At 35.3% G+C, this 27,365-nt stretch overlaps 1 protein-coding gene across 1 annotated transcript in view; it reads right to left on the bottom strand.

Annotated features, from left to right (window-relative positions):
* Positions 1–23,112, bottom strand: part of NIPA1 (NIPA magnesium transporter 1) — a 51,078-nt gene extending 27,966 nt beyond the window's left edge. The window contains exons 1-2 of the mRNA XM_051984636.1: positions 22,895–23,112; positions 1,272–1,319 (exon numbers count right to left, since the gene is read on the bottom strand). Of these exons, the coding sequence (XP_051840596.1) occupies positions 1,272–1,319; positions 22,895–23,051 (205 nt within the window). The 5' untranslated portion in view covers positions 23,052–23,112. The remainder of the gene's footprint in view (positions 1–1,271; positions 1,320–22,894) is intronic.
* Between the last annotated feature and the right edge of the window lie 4,253 nt (positions 23,113–27,365).

Genomic DNA, 27,365 nt, shown 5'->3' on the forward strand with positions numbered 1-27,365 from the left:
AAACAGATCTTGTAATCATTACATTCAGATGTCGTTTGCATAAAAGAATCAGTATTTGGACTAGGAGTGACCGCATAGTGATGGAACCTAAATTTTTCAATTATTAGTTTGAAAAAACTACTGATATATATACTACAAAGTACCCTACTCCCAAACTCTGGAGAATTAAAATGATTAAATCATTTTTGTTCTCTAGCCAATATTAGAGCAATACAGCATTGAAATAACTAACAGCACTGGCAATACAAATAAAAACAAAGTATGAGTTAGATTAGAATATGACAAATTAATTTTATGGAGTTTCTCCCCTGAACTGATATAATTAGGGTGGATAACACATTATATATATATTTTTAGATCCATGAGGTAGACTTGAAACCAATGTTCTCAAAATGTTTTATTATTCATAAAGAAACATTCTCAGATTTGGAGTCCTAGTTGGTATTGATAATCATATATATGTCAATACTAACTGAAAATGTATAATATTTGTGTATTTATATGTGACATATATTTATATACATTTTGTATCTATATATACTGAAAATTAGATTTATATGTTTACTTAAACTTAAATATGATACAATTTTACAGATAATATCATAATATAATTTATATTAATTTCAATAAAAAGATATTTCACATTTCTTACAAAAAACTTTAAAAATAAACCTCATAGAATCTTTTCAATTTCTAACATGCTTTTCCTCTGAGGGATTTAAGGCACAAAATTAATATTCTCATTTACCTATATAAGCTATCATATATAAATTATTGTGTAGCATTTGTTTTGGTGAACAAGAATAAATATTTCAATATTTGAAATTCCACTTAATTCATGTGATACCTAAGTATTTCCTTGGTAATTTGAAAAAAATAGGGTATTTAGTATATAAATGGCCTGAAACTAAGGGCATATTTTATGCATTGGGAAAAGCTAACTCTGAGATAAGGTTTGAGGTGGAAGAAAAAGATAATGGAATAATTTTTCCCCTATTCTTTCTTCCTCATTCTCATGCCAGTTCTCTCTATCCATCCCTTCCTCCTTGTTGTTTCTACCCTTATTTATTCCATTCCAAAAAAAAAAAAAAAGAGTGAGGGAAAAATGGGTTCAGAAAGATACCTCATGTATCCAGAATGAGTAGAATGAAATTAAAAGCCATCCAGAAAGGACCAGTATGTCATTCCCCCAGATCCCTAGCTATGTTTGGAATGAACAATAGGTTTTAAGAAAAAAAAGGGAAAAAAAGTCATTTTTAAGACATACTTACTTGCAATTGTTCCAGACCACCAAACTATGTCTGTTAAATAAGAAGTACCTGTGAAGGATCAAGAGGAGAAGAAAATATATAAGAGGTGTATGTCTGTAAAATTAACACAATTGCATTTTTATGTAATGAGAAAAAGCAAGAAGTTCATAATCACAAAATTAGTTTTGGAAGGAACCTCAGAGGTCATTTACTTCAACCCTGCACCTTAACAGACATCTCTCCTCTACTATAACATCTATCTATCTTTCTATCTATCTATCATCTATCTATTGACATTACACATATATTACAAATATACCATAAATTATATATATACCATATATAGTCTATACTATATATCTATATACTACATACAGACACACATATATACACTATAAACTATATGCACTATATATATATTTTTTCTATATATATATGTACCTATGAAACTACTGAGATGTATCTAAAAACTGATGTAACTATTAAAATGATTAAAAATGTTTTAAGTTTTGTATTGAATATTAAAGTATACATACACACACATATACATATATTCAACCCTTCTCCCATCTCACATGTTTGTTGATGATATCACCATTCCAGACAGCCAGGCTTGGAAACCTTGAAATCACTGATTTTTTTCCTTCTCCCTCATATGAGATCAGTTGCCACAGTCTATTAAACATGTACACACACACACATTCATACATATATATATAAATTCCATTTTCTCCAATCATGTTAGTAAAAAATTCCATTCTCTCCAATCACATTAGTAAAAAAATTCCGTTCTCTCCAATTGCATTAGTACCATTTTTGTTTAGGAACTCATCCTACCTCTTTTATGGATCATTGTAATTGCCTAACTCATCTTGTTTTCAATCTCTCCTCCTGAATCAATTAAGGAAGCTGCTATTAAGCAGAAACTCTGTGTAAGGTCCTGGTGCTAGATACTGAAGATATAAAGGGAAAAATGAAACAGCCCTCGGTCTTGAAAAGCTTATCTTTAATAATGTACATAAGTAAAAAAAATATACAAAGCATAGGCAAATTATTGCAGAGAAAAAGTGTGATAAGGGAAGAGAAAAGAGGAAGGGAAGATGGGAGGGATAGAAAAAAAGATGGGAGGGAAGGAAAAGAGAGAAGGAGGAAAAGAGAGATGGGGAGGAGAGACAGGGGGGCAAAAGGAGAGAGGGAGAGAGGAAGAGGAAGAGAAGAAGAGAGAGAGAGGAAGAGAGGGAGAGGGAGGAAGAGGAAGGGAGAGGGAGAGAGAGAGAGGGGAAGGGAGAGAGGAAGAGAGGGAAAAAGGAGAGAGAGAATTCATAACTAGGGGAGGAAGGAATATCAGGAGAGGCCTCTTGTAGGAGGTAGCACCTGAGTAATGCTTGGTGGTAGTTTTTGTTTTCCAATGATCAAGTATTAATTTTTTTTACTTTCTGCTCACAGAGACAAAAGAAACAAAACCCTTGTAACAAATATCCACAGTCCAACAAAATAAAACTTATAGTGATTATATCCAGAAAAGTCTCATTCTTCATATCAAATCTATCACCTCTTTGTCTCAAATTGGGGGGTAGCATTCTTTATCATTGTTCTTTTGGAATCACAGTTGGTTACTGCAGTTCTTAAGTTTTTTAGTCTCAAAACTGTACACTTTAAAATGTTATGACTTGTACAGAAATTTCTTTCCTAGTTCCAATGATCTATGTATGCTTTTAATGCAAGTAGGGATTTTAAGAAGCAAGTGAAGCCGAAAGGCTCCTTGAGGGAAGATTTTGCTTTTTTTTGCCTTTGTATCCTAAAACTTAGCACTGTGCTTCAAATATAGTAAGAACTTCACTTCTTATGAATTGAGTATTAGATACTGATAGACTAAAATGTATCTCTAGGAACAGGTGAAGAAAAAGAGAACATTCCAAGTGTGGGAGACCATGTCAAAAGACACCGAGGTTAAGTGATATTGCATATAAGGAATCGTTAGTGGGCCAATGTGACTAGGACAGAGGTATGGAAGGAAAATAACATGAATGCAATATGAAATCAGAATGAGAGCTAAGGGAGCAAGGAAAGCCTTCATGAAGAAGGTGACTCAACCGAGTTCAGTAATTTAGGAAACCAGAGATTCTAACAGGGAGATATGAGGAAGGAGTATGTTTGAGGCTTGGGATACAGCATGGTTGAAGTCAAAGAGATGGCACAGGAAGCAGCACCCCAAAGGGGATTGATTCCAGTAGGACTGTACAGAATTTGAGAAAAGAGGTAAATAGCAGGAAATGTATAATGGCACAAGGAATGGAACAAGTTGGGAAGAGTTGTAAATGACAAACTCAAATTATATTTGATTCCGGATCCCAACTGGAACCCAAACTGGTGAAGGAAGAATAGGTAGATGATTCAGGTGCAGATCAACCTCTGGGGAGAGGAACCAAATGAATCACAAAGGAAGCCTTCCATACTTCCTTTCGACAACTGCAACTTCATTTTTCCTTAAATGATGGCTATTAGAGAGTAGTAGATAAAGAGCTGACTTTGAAGCAAAAAGCCCTAGGCTCAAGTTTGGTCTCTGACATATACTAGCTGTATGATCCTGAGAAAATTATTCCAATTTCTAGAGCTCCAAGCACTCTGATCATGTCTTATTTTTATTGGTAATGGAGGTTTCCTCACTGGAGGGTTCCCAGGACCACTGAAATCATAGATTCAGTTCATGTGCCTACCCCATCACTATATTGATTCTGTACATTATTAGTAATTAGCATAACTAATAAAAATATTATTATTCTGCACATCCCACATGTACTCATAAATTGTTTTTCTTGTTGAGAGACATTAAAAGAACTGCAATTTCTCTCCCTCTCTTCTGCCTGTTCAATTTTGAACTCAGTTAATAGTCCATAAGCAGGTATTTTCAGTGAGAGTTTTAGAATATGAAACAGGATAAGTGGAAAATTTAATATTACACTACTTATCTTACTTCCCTATGCTCTCAATTGAAGGTTTTATAATACTGACTCTCAGGAATTTCATAAACTATTAAATAGGGTATAACAAGGTTATTTGAAACAATGCTACAAAATATACTTATCGTTAGAAGACCAATGGAAGATTCTTTGTCTAAAAAGAGCCTTTTGAGGTTCAGGCAGTGAAGCCTAATATGCTGTTTTTCTGTCTAATTTCCAATTTACTGACAATTGAGCAAAAACTCTGTCTCACACATTGCCCACCAAAACCCATAAAACCCAGATGAAATGGCAAATGGTGCATTGGATTCTCCTTCTAAACACAAGCACTTTTAATATAATCTTGTACCTCTTGTAAATTACATATAATGTACTTATAAATATTTATGTATATAGAGCATACATTTATAGTCCCCTATCATATAATAATATACATATTAAGTAAACATTACTAAATACATTAATGTAATATTACTATATATCATTAAATACATGCATATCTTTACCTAATATATCTCTTAGAGTACATAATACAGTGAAGAAATTAATCACTTTCCCCACAAGTTCCCCATTCTCCTTCTTGCCATCATTCTATATCTGTCAAGGACACTACCAATTCCTGTAAAGTATTCAAATGAATTCAACAAATTATTTAGTAAGTACCTACTGTTTATTAGGTACTAGGAGTACAAAGATGAAAAATAACAAAATCTTTGCCTTTCATGAGCTAGCCAAGCAGGATGCTCAGGGTCAACATCCTGGCAAGATCAAAGATCCTTCCTCCTTAATGTTCTACAGAGAGCCCCTGTATTTTACTCTAGTTTTCTTTGGAAGGTCTCACTTACTTCCTCATTACTTTGTGTGTGTCTGAGAGGAAAATATTATGCTACCCTTATTTCCCAATATACTCTTCCTGACCCCTTCTCCAAACCCACGCTTATAACAAATGTAAACAATCTAATGAACTGTCACAGGAAACATTTGTCACCATGCATTTAGCATCTAGGGAAGAAAAAACAGGTTTTTCTGATAATTGCACTGAAGAGGTAAGCTTAGCTTCTTAAATGTAATTTTCATTTACATCATGAAAACAACAACAACAAAAAGATGAAAATACTATGTAGCCTTCATAGTTCGCTCTCTGAATATGGATGGGACTTTCCATTGAGATGGAGAATGGTGCATTCTTTCTAATTATTCTTGAGAGTAAGACCCTCCTCCCAGTCCCTCCAGCTCACAACCTAGGTATCATCCTTAACACCTCATTATCTTTTATACCTCACATCCAATCTGTTCCCAAGGTCTGTTGATTTCACCTTTGCCACATCTCTCAAACATGCTCCCTTCTTTCTGACATGGACACCATTCTGGTGTAGTATTTCATCCCCTCATTCCTAAGCTACTACAATAGCCTGCTGATGGGATGATGATGCTTACCCCAAAAAATCTCCTGCTCCTATCCATCCTTCTTTCCATCAGCAAAGCAATTTTCCTAAAGGATAAATCCAATCATATCACTCTCCTATCAGTAAAGTCCAGTGTCTCTCTATCATTTCCAGGATTAAATACAAAATCCTCTGTTTAGCATTCAAAGGCTTTTTCATAAACCAGCCCTCTTCTGCATTTCCACTCTTCTTACACCTTATCCGCCTCCAAAGACTCTTCAATTTAGTGTCACTGGCCTTTCTGACTGTTCCACAAATAAGACACTCTTGACTCCAGGCTTTTTCTCTGGCTGCCCTCCAAGTCAGGAATGCCCTCCCTCCCCATTTCCTCCTACTGGCTTTCTAGCTTCCTTTTAATCCCATATTCTACAGGAAATCTTTCCCAAACCCTATTAATTTTAGTGTCTTCCCTGCCTTAATCACTTCTTATTTATCCAATACATAGCTTGTTTGTACGTATCTATTTGCTTGCTGTCTCTCTATTCTACTATATTGTGAGCTTCTTGGTGTCATAAACTGCCTTTTGCCTCTTTTTTTGTATCCCCAGAACTCAGCACAGTGCCTGATACAAAACAGATGTTTGATAAATATATAGCGACTGGCTGAACTGTTTGATGACTTCTAAGAACCTCATTTTGTTCCAACATAGAACCTAAACCAAAAGAATGTTCTCCAGTATCATCCCATTCTCCTTGTTAGCAGAGGACCTACCTCATAGTTTACTGAGTCTAGAGAGATCTGAGCCTACTCTTCTCCCTAACTCAAAATTTCTTGACATCAAGCCCCATTTTTCTCTTTCACTTTGATCTCTGATAAAGAAATAGCTTTTCTCCTCACCAAATTCAACCAACTCCCCAATGTATACCCTTCCCTTACCAATCTCTCCAAACAGACTATGCCTAAGATATTATATTGCTTCTAATTTTCAATCTCTTTCTAACTATTGGCTCTTACCTCATTGTCTATAAACATACCTAGGTCTTCCACATCTTTAAAAAAAATCAGATTATAGCATCTTATATCTCTCTTTCCTTTCATAGTCAAACACCTAGAAAAAGCTGTCCAAAGACATTTTCATTATATTCTCTTTCTCTCTGCCCTTTTCTTAGTTCTTTGCAATTGGATTTCCAACTCCAAATCTGCAAAGTTATCAAGAATCAACTGATTGCCAAATGGAGTTTTCTCAATTTTCATTTTTTCAGTCCTCATCCTTTTTTGACTCTTTTGCAGCATTTTACAGTATTAGACTTCTCACCTTCTAGATGTTCTTTATGTTCTTGGTATTTGTAGCACTATTGTTCTAGTTGACTTCCTGCCTCTCTGACAATTCTTTCTCAAACACCTTTGGTATAGGATCATGTCATAGGTGGTTATATCCCAAAAATCCTATCCTGAGTTTCTCTTTTTTTATTCTCTCATTCATTCATCCATCCACTCTCATGAGTTCAATTATCTCTTAAGATGACTGCCAAGCAAAGATAAAAATAATAGTATAGGTCTCTCTCTCTCTCTCTCTCTCTCTCTCTCTCTCTCTCTCTCTATATATATATATATATATATATACGCACATATATATTTATATATGTATGAGATACAAATATATATACACATACACACATACATATACCTACACATATTCCCTCTAGGTCTTGTTTTCCCAATGCTTTCTAAAATTTATTTTTTAATCTCAATAAAGTTTAAAGTTCATGAGGAAAAGTATTGTATCATACATTTATCTTCCATTAATTATCTTGAATGGAAAAGATGCAAAGTGTGGCGGAATTTGGGGCTAGGTTTCACTCTATAAATTCAGTCTAGAATTAGAATACAATAAAGGACTTTTTGATGTTCATTTTTTTCAGCTGCATCCAATTCTTTATGAGCCCATTTAGGTTTTTCATGGCAAAGAACTGGAGTGGTTTGCCATTTTCATCTCCTGCTCATTTTATTGATGAAAAATTGAGATAAACAGGGTTAAGTGACTTGCTTGGGATCAAACATGTTTGAGGCTAGATTTGAAATCGGGAAAATAGAGCTTCCTGCCTCCAGACCCAGTATTCTATCCACTGCAGTCATTTAGCTGTCCCATAATAAGGGACTAGTGGAATATATATATATATATATACACACACACACACACATATGTATTTTATATATATTATATAGAATGAGTCTGAAAATGAAATGGTACCTGAAGTTTAAACAAATACTTATTCAGATAAAATACTATTCCAAAGACTACAATAAGTAATCAGAAAGGCAATATTCCTTATATTATAATAGCAGTTCCGATAAACACCCTTTTCTCCACCCATATCAACTCACCATAGGTGGTCCTTTTATACTTTGAGTAGTAAGAAAATAAAATCAACAAAGATGCTGAGAACAGTCTTCCTGCCCTCTTAAAAGAAATGAACCCCATTTTACACAAAAATGGTGTCATTTCTATTACAAGAAAGAAGACTTAAAAGAATGGCAGCAAACTCAGAAAAAAATAGGGACCACTAAACCATACATAAAGATCCCTGCTGGTCACTTATAGACTTAGAAACCATATGTTAACATTATCTATATTCTATTGTAATTTTTATTTTGTTAAATATTTCTCAATTTTATTTTAATCTAGTTCTGACAAATCACAATCTCTCCTGTTTTCGTTTTCTCATAAGGAAAATGAAACTAAATTATATTTGCAAAGTAAGTGTGAGAAAAGTATTTCACAAACCTTAAAATACTATTTAAATATTACTATGTTCACAGCCACAGCAAATGATGAGAAATTGGAGACTTAGAGAGATTTAATTATTTGCCCACATTAGAAAGTCCTACAGGTGAAATTCAAATTCAAAAACTCTCTCCTAACACTCATTAATCCTTCATTTTTTTCCAAAACACCAGATTGCCTTTTTTTCAATCACTTTAGAGGTGATTCCCAGTTGGAATATACTCCTGAAAGTTTTCATTTCTATATCATCTAGGGATCTGTTCTATATTGGTGATTACCAAATTATTTTTGTTCATTGCACAGTATTGTTTTTTGGAATGAGGAATCCTGACACTTTGGGAAAGTATCATGCAACTCCCATGAGTTCATACAATATGTATATAAGTGCATATGATGATATGTGTTAAGTTTCATACAATTCTGTTCAGTGGTATACCCTTTGAGAAGCACTGTTTTAAATCCTATGACTAAAAATCACATGTATTAGTTTGACCTTCATGAGAATCATAACCTTCCAGGAGATCATGTGACAAGTGAAAAAGGAATAATGTGGGATAAAGGGAGAGGAGAAATGTGGTGCAAAAAAAGATTAATTTCAATTCTACCCAAAGAAGGAGATTCTTATTCAAGATAAAAGGACCTCTTCCATTCCAATAGAACCTCCAATGAAGTCCATTCTGATTCTGAGACTACAGTTCTGTGACTTAGATGATGTTCTACTGCCTATCATCCATGGGAATTGTTAACCAAATACAAAATCAATGGGACTTTTTAGTCTGGAGATAAAGCCGCTGTAGTTCATTGCTTTAAATTCCATTTCTCACCTATACAACTACTACAAGTGTAACAGTATATAGTAACTTTTAAAGATACACTATCTTTGTTATAGTTGTAGTTGTTCTTCACTCTCAAAGAAAACCATTCCTCAGGGAGGGGATGCCATGATACACAAGTGAACTGGATTTAAGTGAAGAAGGGCTGTGCAAAGTCTCCAGCCTCAATTTTTTTTTTTCTGGAGTCATCTGGATCCAGTTAACTGTAAGACATGCATCAGGACTACTGGAGATGAACCTGAATGCACCTTTTTTTTTCCTTTTTTTTTTAAAGCTAAGGTCATTAGCAGATCTTAGTTTGACTTAAGCAATGTCCAATTGGTGGTTAAGCTGTCCAGGTTTCACAGGTATACAACAATAAGGTCGGCACAATGGCTCTGTAGACCTTCAGTTTGGTAAATCAGTCTAAAAGCTCTCTTCTTCCACACTTTCCCTTAGAACCTCCCAAACACTGCGCTAGCTCTAGCAATGCTTGTGTCAATCTCATTTTCAATGTGGACATCCCTGAAAAGTGTACTTTCAAAATAAATGAACTTAATCACAGCATTCAAAACTTCTCCAGTTGCTGTACCCGATGGTTCCCCATATGGATGCTGGCTGATGATGGTACACCTGTGTTTTCTTGGTGTAAATTAACATCAGGCCAAAATTAACACAAGCAGCAGAGAAACGGTCCATATTTTGTTTCATCTCAGCTTCAGAGGCTGTATTGAGAGCACAATCATCAGCAAGCAAAAACTCCTACACCTCCACTTTAGTTTTGGCTTGTAGCTTTTCAAGTTGAAAAATTTACCATCGGTGCAGTATGACTTTGATGCCATGTTTGTTCTCGTTGAAGGCTTTTGATGTCATGGCTCAAAACATCATGCTTTTTAGCATTGAAGCAAACACACAGCCTTGTTTCACCCCACTGGTGACTGGGAAAGTCAAGAGCATTGTCCATTATCCAGAACCCAGGCAAGCATGCCATCAATTTCATCAGTATAATACTAGATAAGAAATGAGGCAGAAAATAGTGTTGTTGTTTTTTTAATCTAGTAAGAAAACAAATCTATCTGGGAGGGGAAGATTCTCAGGGTTTCTGGTCAAAACAGAAACAATTACTATTTACATTGTTAGGTTCTGGACAGCAGGCCATACATCCTCCCTCCCCCTTTCCATTTGTGCAATTAGAATTGGAAAAATGAGTTTAAAAAGAAAACTTTAAATCTTGAGACTCCGGTTTCCCTTCATATACCATTGCAACAATGAAGCATAGAAAAGAAAAACAGGATCCAGTTCTTGCCTCTCTAACGTCATCCTTTTCAAAATACTACCCTGGCAATAGAATTATTGTCAAGGACAATCTCGTGCCCTGCAGTTATGTCCTCCCATATCCATCCAAAAATGGTCCTACTCCCCTGATACCTTTCTTTGAAGTAAAGATAACAATAACTACAAGACTAATTGCACTCTCACTTCTGTATTTTGCTTGCTAAAAATTTTATATAAACTCTGCCTCAGTTACTCTGGACAGAATGTTTTGGAAATATATTCAGTCAGCTAGCTTAAACTTTTCACATTAGAAATTAAAAACCAATCTTTTCTCACCTCATTTTCTTTGGTATTACAATATTTACTCTGAGTCAATCAGGGCCAGTGTAAAAAAATGGAAGGGTATAAAGAATTTGTACGATACAGGTACAATAGTTTTACATTAATCCTTCAAAAATCACACAGGACTTTTCTCTATCTCTATTCTAGGAAAAAGCTAGTTTTTGCTCCAACTGAATTTTTAGGTTATTATCCTTCTATTTCCAAATGAAGACTTTTCTTGCTTTCTTAGTAGCTAGAAAAACAAAGGCCCTTTTGACCCAGATCTCAGATCTATCTGCCAAGGGGTGTTAATTTAAAACTTCCCTCTTCAAAGTCAATTGCAATCCACATATTTCCTCTACAGGTTAGCTAGCCTGATGAGTTTCCTTAATCTCAGTTTTTCAAGGGTTCTATTTCCTTCTTAACGTAGGCCAATTTTCCTTGTCTACACAGGCTCCTTCTGGTCTCTGCCATTTTTGGCTCTTTTTAAAACTCCCTCCATCACCATCCTACCTCTGAAATCATAATTCAAAATCCCTCTTTCAGACAACATTAACACAGTACCATATGGTCAAAGACTCTCTACTCTGAGCAGTTTCTCTGATTTTCCCCCATGCTGAAACACTCTCTTCCAATCTGACTAATGATCTCCCTGCTTCCTTTAAGTTTCTATTAAAACCCCACTTTCTGAAGTGTGTGAGAGTCATAGTTCACAGTATGAAAGAATTAAAAGAGATTCTCTTAGAGTCACAATGGAATAGTCTCTAAAAGAGTCTAACAATTGGAAAGAATTTGGGAAGTTTTATATACTGAAAATTTGGGGCTTGTCTAGCAGACTAACAGCTTACATGAAAAGAACAAGGTAAAGAAAAGAAAGGAGCCAGGATGTCTTTTAGAAAGATATTGTCAATTAGGATGGGATTTTTGCAGGGGACAAATAAGGAGACAGAGAAGAGATTTTATTGTTCCATATTCCTTAGCTAGATATTCAGTTTTTGCCCCTGGACTCTGATCCATCATCTCTCCTTTTCTGTCTTTTGGGGAGAGGAAATTCTAGGGGCAAAGGCTGGGGACCTATCACTTCTCTCTGTTAATTATTTCCTATTTGTTCTTTATTAGCTTACTTTTGTTTATATTTGTTTTTATGTTGTCTCCCTGATTAGACTGTAAGCTTCTTGAGGACAGGGACTCTCCTATTAGACTGTAAATTTCTTGATGGGGTAGCTAGTTAGTACTATAGAGAGAGAACCAGTCCTGAACTCAGGAAGACCTGAGTTAAAATCTAGCCTCAAACCCTTACTAGTTGTGTGACCCTGGCCAAGTCACTTAACCTGGCCAAGTCACTTAACCCTATCTGCCAAGGTTTCCTCATGAAAGCTGGAGAAGGAAAATGGCAAACCATCCTTTGCTAAAAAAAATCCTAATTGGGGTCCAAAAGAGTTGGACACGACTGGAAAAAAATGACAAGCTTTTTGAGGGTAGGGATAAGTTTTTACCTCTTTTTATACCCCCCAGGACTTAGTACAGTATCTGGAGATGCTTAAGAAATGTTTAGTGACTGACTGGTGGATGGATCTTCAGACACTATCTAGACCAATCCCCTCATTTTACAGATAGGGAAAGTGAGGAGAAGTGATTTATTCAATAGCACATATATGATAAACTTTAGAGGCAGCTTATGGACCCACATTTTCTGACTCCAGAGAAAGTAAGCCTTCTGCTATATCATGTTGCCTCCATCAACGATAGTTACAGTTTAATACCTCTGATGTGTATGTGTGTATATAATTTTTGCCATTTTGAAAAAAAATCTATTTATTTTTGCGTGCCTTCCCATATTCTCATCTGACATGGAATCAAAAAACAAACAAAACCCTTATAAACATGTGTAGTCCAGTAAAATAAATGCCCACATTGGCCAAGCCTTAAAAAATACGTATGTCTCTGCATTTTAAATTCATCATCTCTGATGAAGTTTCATCAGGAAGTTTCATCTTCAGTCTTATGATCTTAGGGTTTAATATTACATTAATCAGAATTTTAATATCTTTGAAGATTGTTTTTTCCCTACACCTATGTTGTTATTGTATAAATTGTTCTCCCCACTCACCTCTACCCTGTATATAAAGATTTCCCCAAAACTGGATATACTCACAAATCTACATATAATATTAATACTTGGGATGGGTTGTTTGTTTTTTAATTTTTAATACAGATGCCATCCATAAAGATTGGTAGCTTTAAATCTGTGATGCTACAATGTGATTTTTGCAGTGTTACCTCTCAAATTACCCCAATTCCCACCTGAAATGCTGATTCGTGGTTCTGTTTTTCCCCCTTGTTGAGAAACCTTTGGAAACTAAGCTAAATTTGAGCATAGCAGTTTGAACTGTCAGACAAAGAAGTGTTTGTAGAAAGCACAAAAGAGATTTGTAGAAATCATCATTCCAATTGCCAGTAATATTGGCATACATAAATTTTATGCCTAAACATGTAATATTTAGCTATAAATCTATGAAAATTTTCCTTATAACATGTAGTTTCAATTCTGCATATATGCAAATATATCTGGGATTTATACTAATCCTAATGATCACAAAATAAAAAAAGATCCTCCATTCAGATACGGTAGAGCCAGTAACAAAAGAAATGTCTGCTTATAACAAAGAATGGAGAATGAGAGACTCAGTACTTTAAGAATTAATGCCTTTCCTTCAAAAAGATTTTACAAGTTACATAGTCTTTCTTAGCTGAGTCCTTAATAAAAAAACCAAAAAACATTAAATACATACTGTAAATATTATTTATAGATACAAGTATTCCCAATTAATACATGGATTTCTCAGGTCAACTCATGAAATTCTATTTTACCTATATTTTGAACAAATTACTGGAAATTAAAAAAAAAGTTTTTTTTAACCAGACTTGGGATTTCATGGATATTCAGGGTTCCTAGGGCAAACCTTGACTTTTTCTTAACCAGAATCACAAAGCTTATGTTAGAGGTGTAAAGAATTACTGTTTTGACTTAAAAGAATTTCTAGTCTCTCAGAATGAATGTAAAATGGAGAGCAGATTTATAAGTCTTAATTAAAAGACTAAAAAATATAAAGAAAGATTTGCAAAAATTGTTTTTTAATTTTTTAAAAATAAAGATTATCTCTTCCTCCCACCTTTGCAAACCCCCCCCCCATTTACAATGCAAGAAAAAGCACAATTCTCTGATATAAACACATATAGTCAAACAAAAATTGCCACATTTTTTGTGTTTTAATTATTTTGGTCATGTCGCAACTTTTTGTGACCTTGTTTGGGGGTTTTCTTAGCAAAGATATTGAAATGGTTAGCTATTTCCTTATTCAGCTCATTTTCTAATGAGGAAATTGAAGCAAACAGGGGTAAATGACTTTCCAGGGTCATATATTAGTCATGTCCAAAAAAAATTATGTTTCAATCTCCATCTTGAGCTCTTTACCTCTCTATCAAGGAGCTTCAATCAAAACCTTCTATCAAGAAGTGGGTAACTGGGGCAGCTAGATGGCACAGTGATAGAATATGGGTCCTGGAATCTGGAGGATCCAAGTTCATATTGGGTCTCAGACACTTAACACTTCCTAACTCTTTGGCCTTAGGCTAGTCACTTAACTCCAACTGTCTCAACCAAAAAATAAATGGTCAGTCTGTTTCATCATAAGACTTCTGGAATTATGGTTGGGAATTAGGTTGATCAGAGTTCCTAAGACTTTAAAAGTTCAATGTCTTTATAATATTGTTAAACAAGATTTACTTTGCATAACTGACAAGACCAGGAAACATGAATAGTACAGTAAAAAGAACATTGGCTCTGGAATTAGAGTACCTGAGTTCAAATTCAACTCCTGAGGCTTACTATGAGCTTGATTTTAAGTGAGTCATTTAACTTCCCAGGGTCTTAGTTGTTTTATTTGTAAAATGAAGTGATTGACTTCCAAAGTCTTTTTCTAGTTCAAAACTAAATGGTACTATGAAATAGAAAAATGAATTTAAAAGGTCAAAAGTAGTGGTTCTCAAAACTTTTTGTTTTTAAGATTCCTTTATATTCTCAAAAAATTTTAAGGTCTCCAAAAAGCTTTTGTTTATGAAGATTCTATCAATATTTACTGTATTAGAAATGAAAGGTGAAAAATGTTTAAAGTATTCATTTAAAATAATAACAAAACTTACTAAATAACAAACAACATTTTATGAAAAAAATAATTTTATTTTTTCAAAAGAAAACAAGTTTAGTAAAAAGAGACATTATTTTACATATATCTGCAAATTTTTAACACCTGGCTTAACAGATAACAGTCTGATTTTCATATTTTTTTTCTGCATTCAACCCATTGCAATGTTGTTTTGGTTAAAGCATATTAAACAACTGCATTTCACATGGATATATATATTTAGGAAAGGGTTAACATAATACCTTAATATTATTATGGAAATATGAACTTGTAGACACCCCGGGGTCCATGGGTCACACTTTGAGAATTGCTGGTTAGATTAAAACTGGAGTTTGTAATCTATTTTCAATTCTATTCTATATAAGTAAGGATAAATTACTATTTGTCTTTAAGATATATGTTCTACTAGACATATATTTATTTAAATTATTTGTTTTTTTCAAAGCCAATATCTGTAGCAGAAGCTCTTATTTTTCACATACATTGTCTCTTGATGGAAAGATGATCCACCAGGTCAGAGTGAGGCACTTGAAAACCTCTGACATCCTCCAAGCCATTGACAAAAGCTGATACAGAGAGCTCTCCTTAGTATGAGATAAAGATCAGATGGTATTAGATCTAGCAGCAGCCTTGGATACTGTTACTGTCCAGTTGGTTATTGACAGGTTGGAAATTCCTACTGGGAACAACTGAGTTCCATTTCAGAGATTCCAGTCTTTCTTCTAAATAAAGACTTCTAAGTAAAAACATTAGTTGCATTGAGGTTTTATAATATCCAGAAATGTTCTCCTATATTACCTCCTTTCATTCCATAACATTTTTTTTAAAGACTGGACCCCAGAACCAGGAGATTATACACAGCAACAGCAATATGGTGATCAATTCTGATGGTTGTAGCTCTTTACAACAGTAAGGTGATTCAGGTCAGTTCCAATAGTCTTGTGATGGAGAGAGCCATCTGCACCTAGAGAGAGGACTGTGGGAACTGAATGTGGATGACAACATAGCATTTTCACTTTTTTATTATTTGCTTGCATTTTATTTTCTTTATCATTTTTCCCTTTGATTTGATTTTTCCTTTACAGCAAGATAATTGTATAAATATGTTTATACATACTGGATTTAATATATATTTTGACCATGTTTAACATATTGGATTACCTGCTCTTTACAGGAGGGTGTGGGGGGAAAGAAGGAAAATTCAAACACAAGGTTTTCCAAGGGTTAATGTTGAAAAATTATCCATGCATGTTTTGAAAAAAGTTTTAATTAAAAAAATAAAGACAGGACCTGTGATTTCACTGGAGTTGGAAACATCTTCTACTAATACAATTGGTCAACTCAATCTTTAAGAGAGTCGATTGGTAATATTGAGAGGTTAAGTCATTTGCCTTGGGCCATATAGCCAAATAAAGTCCTGAAAAGTCAAACAGTACTGAAATGTTGCTGTTGTTTGTCCTTCCTTCTGGAAGAGGACCATGACCTCAGGGAGGGGATGCAGTGATGTGCCAGTGAATTGGATTTGAGTGATGGAGACCAACGTCTCCTGCCTCACTTTCCCCTCCAGGATCGTCTGGGTCCAGTGGCCAGATATAGATCAGGAGGTCTGGAAATGGCCTGGATACAACAGGAGACCTAGGCCTTTTTAAGCTAAGATCTTCAGCAGGTCTCAGCAGGCTACATCCATTCAGTGATTAAGACTAAGGAGTGAGGCAAAGAATTTCCTCTTTTACTTACTCTAAAAAAAAAAAAAAAAAAAAAAAAAAAAAAAAAAAAAACTAAATAAATAAAGATGCTCTTACTGAAACAACTCAACAAGAAGAACAACCACCACAAAATATAGCCAGTAAACTCAAAGGTAGGACTCGAACCCAGGTTTTCCTAACTACAAAATCAGCTGTCTATTCACTAGACCATGCTGCCTCTGACTTATTTTATAGGACCTAAAAATAGGCCCAATAAATACCAAGCTGATATCTATTTATAACCATCTCTTTTTCTATCATTTGTCTGAACCACATTACTCAAAACCTCAACCAAAAAGATTCAATTATCTTTTCCATATTAAATTATACCATATATTTTTCTAGTGCTATTATTGTTTCTGTTTAGTCCTGTTGACTCTTCATGACCCCATTTTGGGGTTTTCTTAGCAGAAATACTGAAGCGGTTGGCCATTTCTTTCTCTAGCTCATTTTATAGATGAGAAAACTCAGACAAACAGGCTAAGTGACTTGCTCAGGGTCACTCAGCTAAGAAGCATCTGAGTGAGACTTGATTTGAAGGCAGGAAGATAAGTCTTCCTGACTTCAGGTCCAGCACTCTTAGCTATTTCACTACCTGGCTTCCTGGTGTTATTACTATATTGCTATCTAGGTGAAAGTCTTAAATTCTTAATTAACATTCATGTTTTGGGTAAAAGTGTTAAATTCATAATAATCATCAAGGTCACAGTAGAGATCACGGGTGATTTTAGGAAATGTCTGACAATACTTAAAGAGAGAGACCTCAATTCTAGAATTTGTTTTCCATAAAGGAGAAGTACTTTTCTAAATATGTTCAAGTGTGATAATTTTTTCTTTAAATGGAGATATATGAAAAAAAATCAATGTTTGATTACTCAGGGACTGATTACTCACGCATACTTTGCTTAGTAATTTCATTATTCATTAACTTAAATATCAGGCCATAAGGTAATAAACTGAAAATAAATAAATAAAACTATCAGTCAATTTTACTCATTCTTGAATGAGTAAACATTGAAAAAGAATATTGAAAAAGCAGATTCTGAAACTTGATAAGAGATGTTTGTATTATCTGCCTATTTTAAATCTCATGTTCCCTCTTTGTATCAACATCAAAATTTCTTTAAGCTAATTACTTTTATGAGGTGTATATATGCCTGAATGGGGCAGTAATCTAGAAGTCAGGGAATTTGAAACTTTTTCCACTTGCAACTCCTTTTAGTCCAAGAAATTTTTAGGCAACCCTGGGTATATAAGTATATAAAATAGCTACACAAAATCAAACGTTTACTGATAATAAATCATAAAGAAATTTATTTTAAAACAATTTTGGTATGCATATAATTTTACTATTTATTAAAAACAAAAGCAATTTTGTATACTAATGAGATGGATGTGTTTGTTTATTTTTATGTAAAGAATTAAATCTTGGAGGAATATTTGATACCTTTTGCTGTTGCCAAATTTTTTGCAACCCCCATATTCAGTTACGAGATGCCATGTGGGGTCACAACCACTCAATTAAAGAAGCATTGGTCTAACACATGGTATCTTGAAATCAATAAATGTGTGTGTAGTTGTGTTTATAAATTCTGAAAGATGTACAACAGAGCAAAAAAAAAAAATCCAACAATGCAGCTAGTCAATTCCAAGTCTTATCTAAAAGTTTTGCTATCACTAACATAAACAAAATAAATAGGCAAATAGATATCATACAAAGACATGGACAATGAAAAAATGTCCTGAAATCTTGAGTAGGCAATCATAGAATCATAGATTTGGAGCTAGAAGAAACCCTATTTTAGAGCCATCTACTCCAACCCCTAATTTTATTGACAAGAAGTCATATTTAATGACATATATTTAGGGATTAAACAACTTGTGCAAATTCACAGTGTTAGTTGATGGCAGACCTTTTCCTTATAATTCCAAAATCGGCTTTGTTTCCAATGTACCAAATTGCTGATATATGACTATGAGCTACAGCTACATGCAGCTTTCACATCCTTGTATACAAGATGAAATCCTTTCATTCTGATATAGAACTGTTCACTCTAAATAAGGATGCCTTTATCACCTGCCTAATGTATTACTGTCAAATGTATTTATGTATTTAAGTGTATTTAAAGATCTCAAAGAAGGCATTCATGGGCCATAATTCTAGAAACTAAAAATAGTACACTTACATTCTAGAATCTGACTAATCAAACTAATTTAATTACTTTGGCACCTCATGACTTTGAGATAATTGTTTTCCCTAGGCATTTTATAAAATCTGCTGGAATATTGTTACTAATACCATGAACTGCCAAAGGCACAGAGAAAACAACAGTACTTGATTCCTGGTTAACTTCTGTAATAAACTTCTCTTATATTGGAAAGTTTTGGCTTTCTCTTTAGAAGACCAAGTGATGCTGGCAAAAAACTGTGTCTTCTTTTTAATGTTTTTATTTTGGTTTTATCCCAGAGGAAAATGAAATGGATTTATGGGTTGGGTTTTGCGGTGTTCTTTTAAAAAAAAATCATAAAGCTGGAAGGGGCATTAAAGGCTAGCTCAACCTTTACCTGAAACTTTTCCTACCATAATAATCAATCAATAAACATTTATTAAACATCTACTATGTGTCAGGCATTGTTTTAATGAGCCCTGGGGATACAAAAAAGTGGCAAAAGGGAGCAGCTAGATGGCACAGTGGACAGAGCATCAGTCCTGAAGACAGGAGGACCTGAGTTCAAATTTGCCCTCAGATACTTAACACTTCCTAGCTGTGTGACCCTGGGCAACTCACTTAACCCCAATTGCCTCAGGAAAAAAAAAAAGGAAAAAGAAAAAAGAGGCAAAAGGTAGTCCCTGCTCTCAAAGAGCTTACAATCTAACTAGGGAGAGAGCATGCAAACATTACATACAAATCAACATACAGTATAAGTAGGAAGTAATTAACAAAGGGAATAATTACACAATCATTGATTGTTAAGTCTGCTAGAAGACCTCTAACCCACCAGCACTTTCTACTTCTTGAGACAGCCTATTCCACCTTAGCCCATTCCTTTTAAGGAATTTTTTCTTGACATCGTTTAAATGTCCATTTTTGCACTTTCTATCCATCATTCCTGGTTCTAATTGCTGGAGTCCAAGAGAGCAAGTCTAATTCCTCTGCCATAGGACAGTGCTTCAAATACCGAAGACAGTTATTATATCTTTAAACATTTCCAGTTCCTTCAAATGATCCTTGTATAATATGGTCTCAAGATCCTTCAGATGTTTAGAACTGAACGCAATATTCTAAATGTACAGCCCTCAGGTCTTTTTCAGACAAACTTCCCTCATAGTGCACTTGTGAAACTGGTTTTTTGGACTTAAGGGTAAGACTTTATATTCATCCCTACTGAATTTCATAGTATTCAGTTTGGTCCAATGCTCTACCTTGCCAAAGAGCTTTTCAGAGCTTGGTTCATTCAATGAAATAACCAACTCTACCAGTTATATGTCACTAGAAAATTTAATAATTATTGGCAAAAATAACAAGCAAATGTAATAAATTTAATAATTTCAAAACATTGATAAAAATTGCAGCAGACAAAAGAGCTAAAAAATTGCAGTTCTGGTGGGTTTGGGGAAAGGATGATAAAGATACAGTAATAACGCATAAGGAACCCATCCTAGAGCACAGCTCCCATCTCCTGGGGTGATACTTAATGAAGCAAAGATAAGTAGACACCCTCTTTTCAAATAATATCTGTTCTCCCTTCTATTACCATTACTCTTATAAAAGTGATGGGTGTTGTGTGGTTGCTCTCAGGAAAATTTGAGTTTCTTTCCCATAGTTTTATCTTGGTCTTCTCATAAAAAAATGTGTCAAGAAGCAGTTCTCCTGGGGGCTACAAAGTTCTCCTGGGGGCTTACTCAACAGTCTGGCCCTCGAACAGCATGTCAATCACTTACTTCAGTAAGTCCCATTATAGTGTCATATTGATATTTGGAGGTGACTCTGGGTTCTCAAAGCATTGCCAGAACAAAGAATTCAGTCCATAAGTGTTATTTCTGAACCAGTCTAGGCAAGGGGCTCATGATCAGAAGCTTGGTCACTTAGCCAGACACCTACTAAGACAGTAATAGAATACAAACTACATCCATGAATTAAGTACAGCAATGAAACAGCTGATTCTCAGAGCATTAAATATTAAAGCAGGTGAATTTCAGGCTTCCCCTTAAAGTAGATAGAAGACTATGGCAATTATAATAGCTAGTTTTTATTAAAATTTGCAAAACAAATATTTTACATATATTATTTCTTTGAATCCTGATAGCAAACCTGTGAATATGGTACTATTACTACTATTCCCATTTCACAGATGAAGAAATTGCCCTGCCCAAGTTCTAATAGAAATAACCACCTGAAGCAAATTTTCCCAAGTACAACACTCTAACCACTATACCATTTGCCTGTCCAGGTGGGGTACATATATAAAGTAGTATTTCCATTGGTAATAGTGGAGTGGATTTGATATGAATAGGAGACTTGACCAGGAGCCAAGCTCTCAGACAAGAAGTTCAAATTGCTCCTCTACAAAATTAATCTGGATCAGGTATGAGGAAAAGGAGAACTTGATCTGCAACTCCCAAGGTTAATCTATCATCCTGAACTATAACTTCAAACTCTCATATGTCCAGATGTCACCAGGAATAGAGGTGACAAGGTTAATAGGAACAAAAAGTTGATTACTAGGACAGGGAAGACTGAATTGACAGATCTGCCTGAAATCCAACAGCCTTAAAATTAAATGGCCATACTTCACTGGAAGTTTCTAATCAGGATCTAAACAGTATTATGTCTATAGTGCTCTCCTCTCCTAGTATCTAAGTAATACCAAGATGTTGCTAATCATTTTATCTAAATGATTGAAAGTTCAGAGGTTGACTATGAGACAAAAAATAGATTTAAATTCAAAAGTCCGCTAGTACTTTTGCATAACCCAGCTTTAAATAAAAGTTTTTCAATAACATTTCTTTAATGTGAATGTAATAAAAACTCTGAGAGTGAAAATGGTTACTTTGGAAATCAAGCTTCAGGCAGGCCAGAGATAGAATCCAGTAGACAATAGATTTGGGATCAACAAAATCACTTCCTTAAATGGAGACTACTGTATGTCATTCTCTCCAAAGCTACTTCTCTTCCAGATCTAGAATGGAAAACTATTATTTTCCATTCTTTGACGTCTTGAAAAGTGATATAAAACTGTGGCTGAAACATTTAAGAGAATTTCATTCTCAGATAAAGGTTAAATGCCTCCCAATTGAGATCACCTAGCAGAAAAGGAATAGAAACATTTTAAAAATGCACTTTCCTCTCATTTTACATTACTGGAGGCGGGGACAGAAGAGAGGAAAGCAGGTATTTGGACAGATGTAAAAGTAACTTTAAAGTTTGTTTGAATAGAAGATTCTCTAAAATGGACATGACCTCTGGAGCTTTCTTACTAGTTTGATTCTCTATTCTCTGGTAGTCAGTATTATTTACGAGTCACCCCTGAGTAGATCACATACCTACACTCTAATTAGTGCTTTAAGTGAAAAAAAAATTTTTTTTAATTTATACTCAAATTCTTCTCCAAAATCCTAAGCTGTGTACCTGCTGTTTACAAACCAAACAAAAAAATAAATAAATAAACTAAGCCGAAACTGAGACCCTACCCCAAAAATAATAAAATAGGGCGGGGGCGGGGGAAAGTGACTATAGCCAAAGCAAGGAAACAGAGATTAGTTATTAGTTCAGCCGAGCAGGACCTCGGGAGCGGAGCGAGCCCCGCGGCTCTGCAGCAGGGGTGGGTCGGCTGCGCTCCTAAGTGCGGATGGGCGCTGCAGCTCCATCCCTGCCTCTGCTCACACTGCACTTAGCCCATCTTCCGCAGGGGTGGGCGCTATGGACCACTCAGGCTACGGGGGAAAGGGTGACAGCATCACCCAGAGAAGCATCAGCTACAGAAGAGGATACTGGGGGAGGGAGGTGCGGAGAGGCAAGCATCTCTAGGTGGCCCCAGGCCAATACAAACCAAAACGGATTTTAAAAAACGCTTCCTCGCCTGGAGCTTTAATCCTTGACAATCCCACCCCACCCCGCTTTAAAGCCGCCCGGTACCGCGTTCCCTAGTCCGTACCTCGTCTCTTTGCCCTCACGATGCCTTTCTTCTGAAGCACGAAAGTGGATCCGTTCACCAGGCTGGAAACCACAGCCACGCTCAAGCCGAGAGACACCGCGGCGGGGCTGGGGCTGTGCGCCCCTTCCCCGGCTGCGGCTGCGGTTGCAGTCATCATCTTTGCCCAGCAGAGATCAAGCTTCCTCCCGACTTGCTACCGAGAGCTGCCCGGGCGCCCGCGCCTGCGCACACCGCTGGCATCACGTAAGAGCCTGGCTGGAGAAATTTTTCTTCTACTCCGGGTTTTAGCAGCGACTGCGAGGGGAGGGAATTAAGCAGGAAGAAAAGCAAAACTTTGGGTTCAACGCAAGGGTAGAAGGAGGAGGGCATGCGGGCAGCAAAGAGTAAAAAAGTAGCGCAAGCACCTGCTTTGTATTTTTCCAGGATGAAAGTAATGATTTCTAATTAATATTTATGGAGTGTAATAATAATAACAATAGCAATAGCAATCAGTAATAGCTAGCATTTTTATAGTGCTTTTAAAGATTTGCAAAGTGCTCTACATAAAGTATTTCTTCTGATCCTCATAATAATCCGAGAGGTAGGTGCTATTATTATCCCCATTTTATAGATGAGGAAATTGAGGCTAACCTAACTTAAGTGATGTCCAGAATTACAAAGGCAATAAACGACACTCCAAATCCAGCTCTCTTGATCCCTATTTTACAATGTGGGAGAGAGGGGAAGATATATAAATGAGGACCAATGTCATAAATAACAGATTTTGCGGAACAGAAGTGAGTGCAAGGGATAATGTTGTAAAAAATTACCCTGGCATGGGTTCTGTCAATAAAAAGTTATTTAATAAATAAATAAATAACAGATTTTGGTGGAGAGAGATTGTTTTGTTTCCTCAAACAGAACTTAGGTTGAAGTCAAGCTTTAGGGAAATGTTCTGAGAAAATAGGGAAATTATGTTTTTGAATAATGGGAAGGTTGAAATTTGGCTTATCCAGATAGGGAACTTTTCCTGAAGTAAAGAAGAGATAATTTACTTCTGTATACAGTGCTTTAATGTTTTGCTAACAAAAATATTGAAAGATAGGTAATGAAATGGTATAATTTCTATATGACAGATGAAGAAACAGACTTGATGTCTTTCCTACGGTCATATAGTCAGAAAGTGTGAAGTAGCAATCAGTATCCAATAGGGTCACCCTAAATTCAAGGTTCCGAAATATACTCTGGAGGCTGGGTTATTATGAATGACAGGACATACCCTAGTTGATGCAGAAGCATTGAGATTTGTCTTTATGGAAAAAAAGGTAAGGGATGAAGTGAAACAATGACAGAGAAGGACAGTTTCTGAAGCCTAGAATGCAGAGTTTAAGTGGGATGCAGATGACAATAGAGAAGTAATTGGGTAATTCTAAAAAGTAACATGACTTAATTCCTCAAGAAAGATAAATTTGGCAGTCTTGTTTCCAACTGATTTATCAGGTAGAATAGGCATGGTCCCATTGGAAACCCAGAGTTGATATATGTAAATAAGCATGGTAGTCAATATATAAAGGTTTCACCATTTAATTTTATTTGCTGTGAAGTGAAGAACCGTACAAGAAGATTTCAAATTGTTGTTTTTGCTTAGTCATTTTTAGTCATATTAAACTCCTTATGAACCCTTTTGAGATTTTCTTGGCAAAGTTACTAGTCAAATATTCAGTCTGACCAATGGGAAAATCCCACTCATGCATTCCCCCTCCAGCAGGCCAGGGAACTCACTCAACTGATTAACCAGTATTGCCCTAATAAGGATATTTTACAAGTACTTCCTAAATTGTGTCAACAAGAGGGAAAAAGTGTAATGTTTGAAAGGGCCAACTGGTTTTATCATGACATACAGGAAAACTATAAGAATTCATTCAGCTTTACATTACAAGGAACAATGGTTAAAATACTGTCACTGGCCTGTATGTTTGGACTTAGAGTTGTAAGTGTGTCTTCAGAGACAGATGAACTCCTAGTTAGTTTTAGCTGAAGACTGTCTGAAACAGGGATTACTGAGCCAAACACAAGACTATTTACCTTTTAGTGCTGCCTGAAAAATAAATATCCTTACAATTTCATGTGGACAATGTTCTTATTTTTCTTTAAAATGCTTTTGTCAACAATAGTCAACATATATATGTATATGTCTGTATATATGTGTGTGTACACATATATATGTATACATGGATATGACTATAGAGAAGTCTGTGTATATATATATATATATATATATATATATGTACACATATACATATGTATAGTATATGGTAGGGGATGATCAGGACATTTCCCTCCTCTTCCCACTGATAAAATTATAGAAGATAAGGAGAAGGTAACAGAAATAATAATATGTTAATATCTTCAACAAAAGAAATGTCTATACTTTGTAAGATATGAAGATTTTTTTCTTTTTCTTATTATTATAGCTTTTTATTTACAAGATATATGCCTGGGTGATTTTTCTGCATTGATCCTTGCAAAACCTTCTGTTCCAACTTTTCCTCTCCTTTCCTCTGCCCTCTCATCGGATGACAGGTAAACCAATACATGTTAAATATGTTAAAATATATGTTTAGTACAATATAAGTATACATATCCATACAGTTATTTTGCTGCACAAGAAGAATCGGACTTTGAAATAATGTAAAATTAATCTGAGAAAGAAATAAAAAATGCAGGTAGATAAAAACAAGGGGATTGGAAATGCTATGTAGTGGTTCAACTCATTTCCCAGAGTTCTTTCATGGGTGTGGCTAGTTCTCGTCATTAATGAATAAATGGAACTGATTTGGTTCATCTCATTGTTGAAGAGACCCACGTCCATCAGAATTGATCCTCATATAGTATTGTTGTTGAAGTATATAATGATCTCTTGATCCTCCTCATTTCACTCAGCATTAGTTCATGTAAGTCTCTCCAGGCCTTTCTGAAATTTTCCTGCTGGTCATTTCTTACAGAGCAATAATATTCCATAACATTCAAGATATGAAGATTTTTGCTCAAATTTGATGAAATTAGAGGCAGATTAGTCATTTTTCACAATCTTGATGGCTCTTTTAAAAACTAATAAATGCAAGGATTCTCAACTTTTCTTTCTATGTCATACTACCTTGGCAATCTGATGAATCTACTGTATTTCTTCTCAAAAAGTTTAAACATGTATTAAATAAAAGAAATACTTTTTTAAAAGAAACAAATTATATTGAAATATAATTATAGAAATTTTTAAAAAATTTCATAGATCCTAGGTGAAGCCCCCCTGTGAATAATCTAGGTAGGAGACAGTTCTGAGGAATTTTAAACTGTAGTTGTGGAGAAGTAAATCATCCTGAGCCATTAAGAGCTGAAATTCAGAGAGAAACAAGTCCAAGGAATTCAGCTGAGAGAATTTCTCAGCATAGATGCTGTGCCCAGAGGAGCAGCATGAGGACCCCAGTAGAAGGGAAGAACGTTGAGGATTTGCAGTGCCAGAAGCATGAGTACCTGGGCCATAGGTTCCTTATGTATGTGCTTCTCTATTAGAGCATTTTATATATACAACCACTCTTCCCATTGATACTCTGTGTAGTAGAGTTAGAATACAGTCCAGGTTTATGAGGGAAGCACACCAGCAGGGGCTCATGAGCTATTATTGTTTAACAATGAGATGATTCAGGCCAGTTCTACACCCAGAGAGAGGACTGTGGGGTCTGAGTATGGATCACAAAATAGCATTTTCACTCTTCTTTTTTGCTTACATTTTGTTTTCTTAATTTTTTTTCCCTTTTTGATTTGATTTTTCTAGTGCAGCATGATTGCATATGTTTAACATATATTGAATTACTTGCTGTTTAAGGGAGGGAGTGGGGGAAGGGAGAGAGAAAAAAATTTGGAACCCAAGTTTTTGCAAGGGTGAATGTTTAAAATTATCCACATATATATTTAAAATAAAAACTTTAATTTAAAAAAAAGGAAACAAAAGAGTTCAGATATACAGAGTACCTTGAATTTGGGGATAAATGCCTTCCTAGAACCTACCCTTGTAATTTTAGTTAGGATAATATCCTTAGTAAGGTGGCCAAGGAGGCTGAACCCCAAAACCTTGGAAATGACAATTTCCCCCAAATCACCAGCCCTGCTTCTAACTTAGCCATAGCACTCATCATGCTGGGGTACAATTCCTGTGGAGATGAAATCCAATAACTTTTTGTAGGAGCTATCAGCCCTACTACTTCAGCAACTACAGCTGCTAAAGAAAGATCCCTGTAAGAAAGCTCTTGTTTAAAGGGAGCTTTTGCTCCTTTTAAAGTACTTTGCATTCATTTAGGGGAGGGTGTGGAGGAAGGAAGGGAAAATTTGGAACACAAGGTTTTGTAAGGGTCAATGTTGAAAAATTATCCATGCATATTTTTTTTTCCCTGAGGCAATTGGGGTTAAGTGACTTGCCCTGGGTCACACAGGTAGG

The sequence above is a fragment of the Antechinus flavipes genome, chromosome 3, assembly GCF_016432865.1.
Source record: "Antechinus flavipes isolate AdamAnt ecotype Samford, QLD, Australia chromosome 3, AdamAnt_v2, whole genome shotgun sequence".
Taxonomy (NCBI): Eukaryota; Metazoa; Chordata; class Mammalia; order Dasyuromorphia; family Dasyuridae; genus Antechinus; species Antechinus flavipes.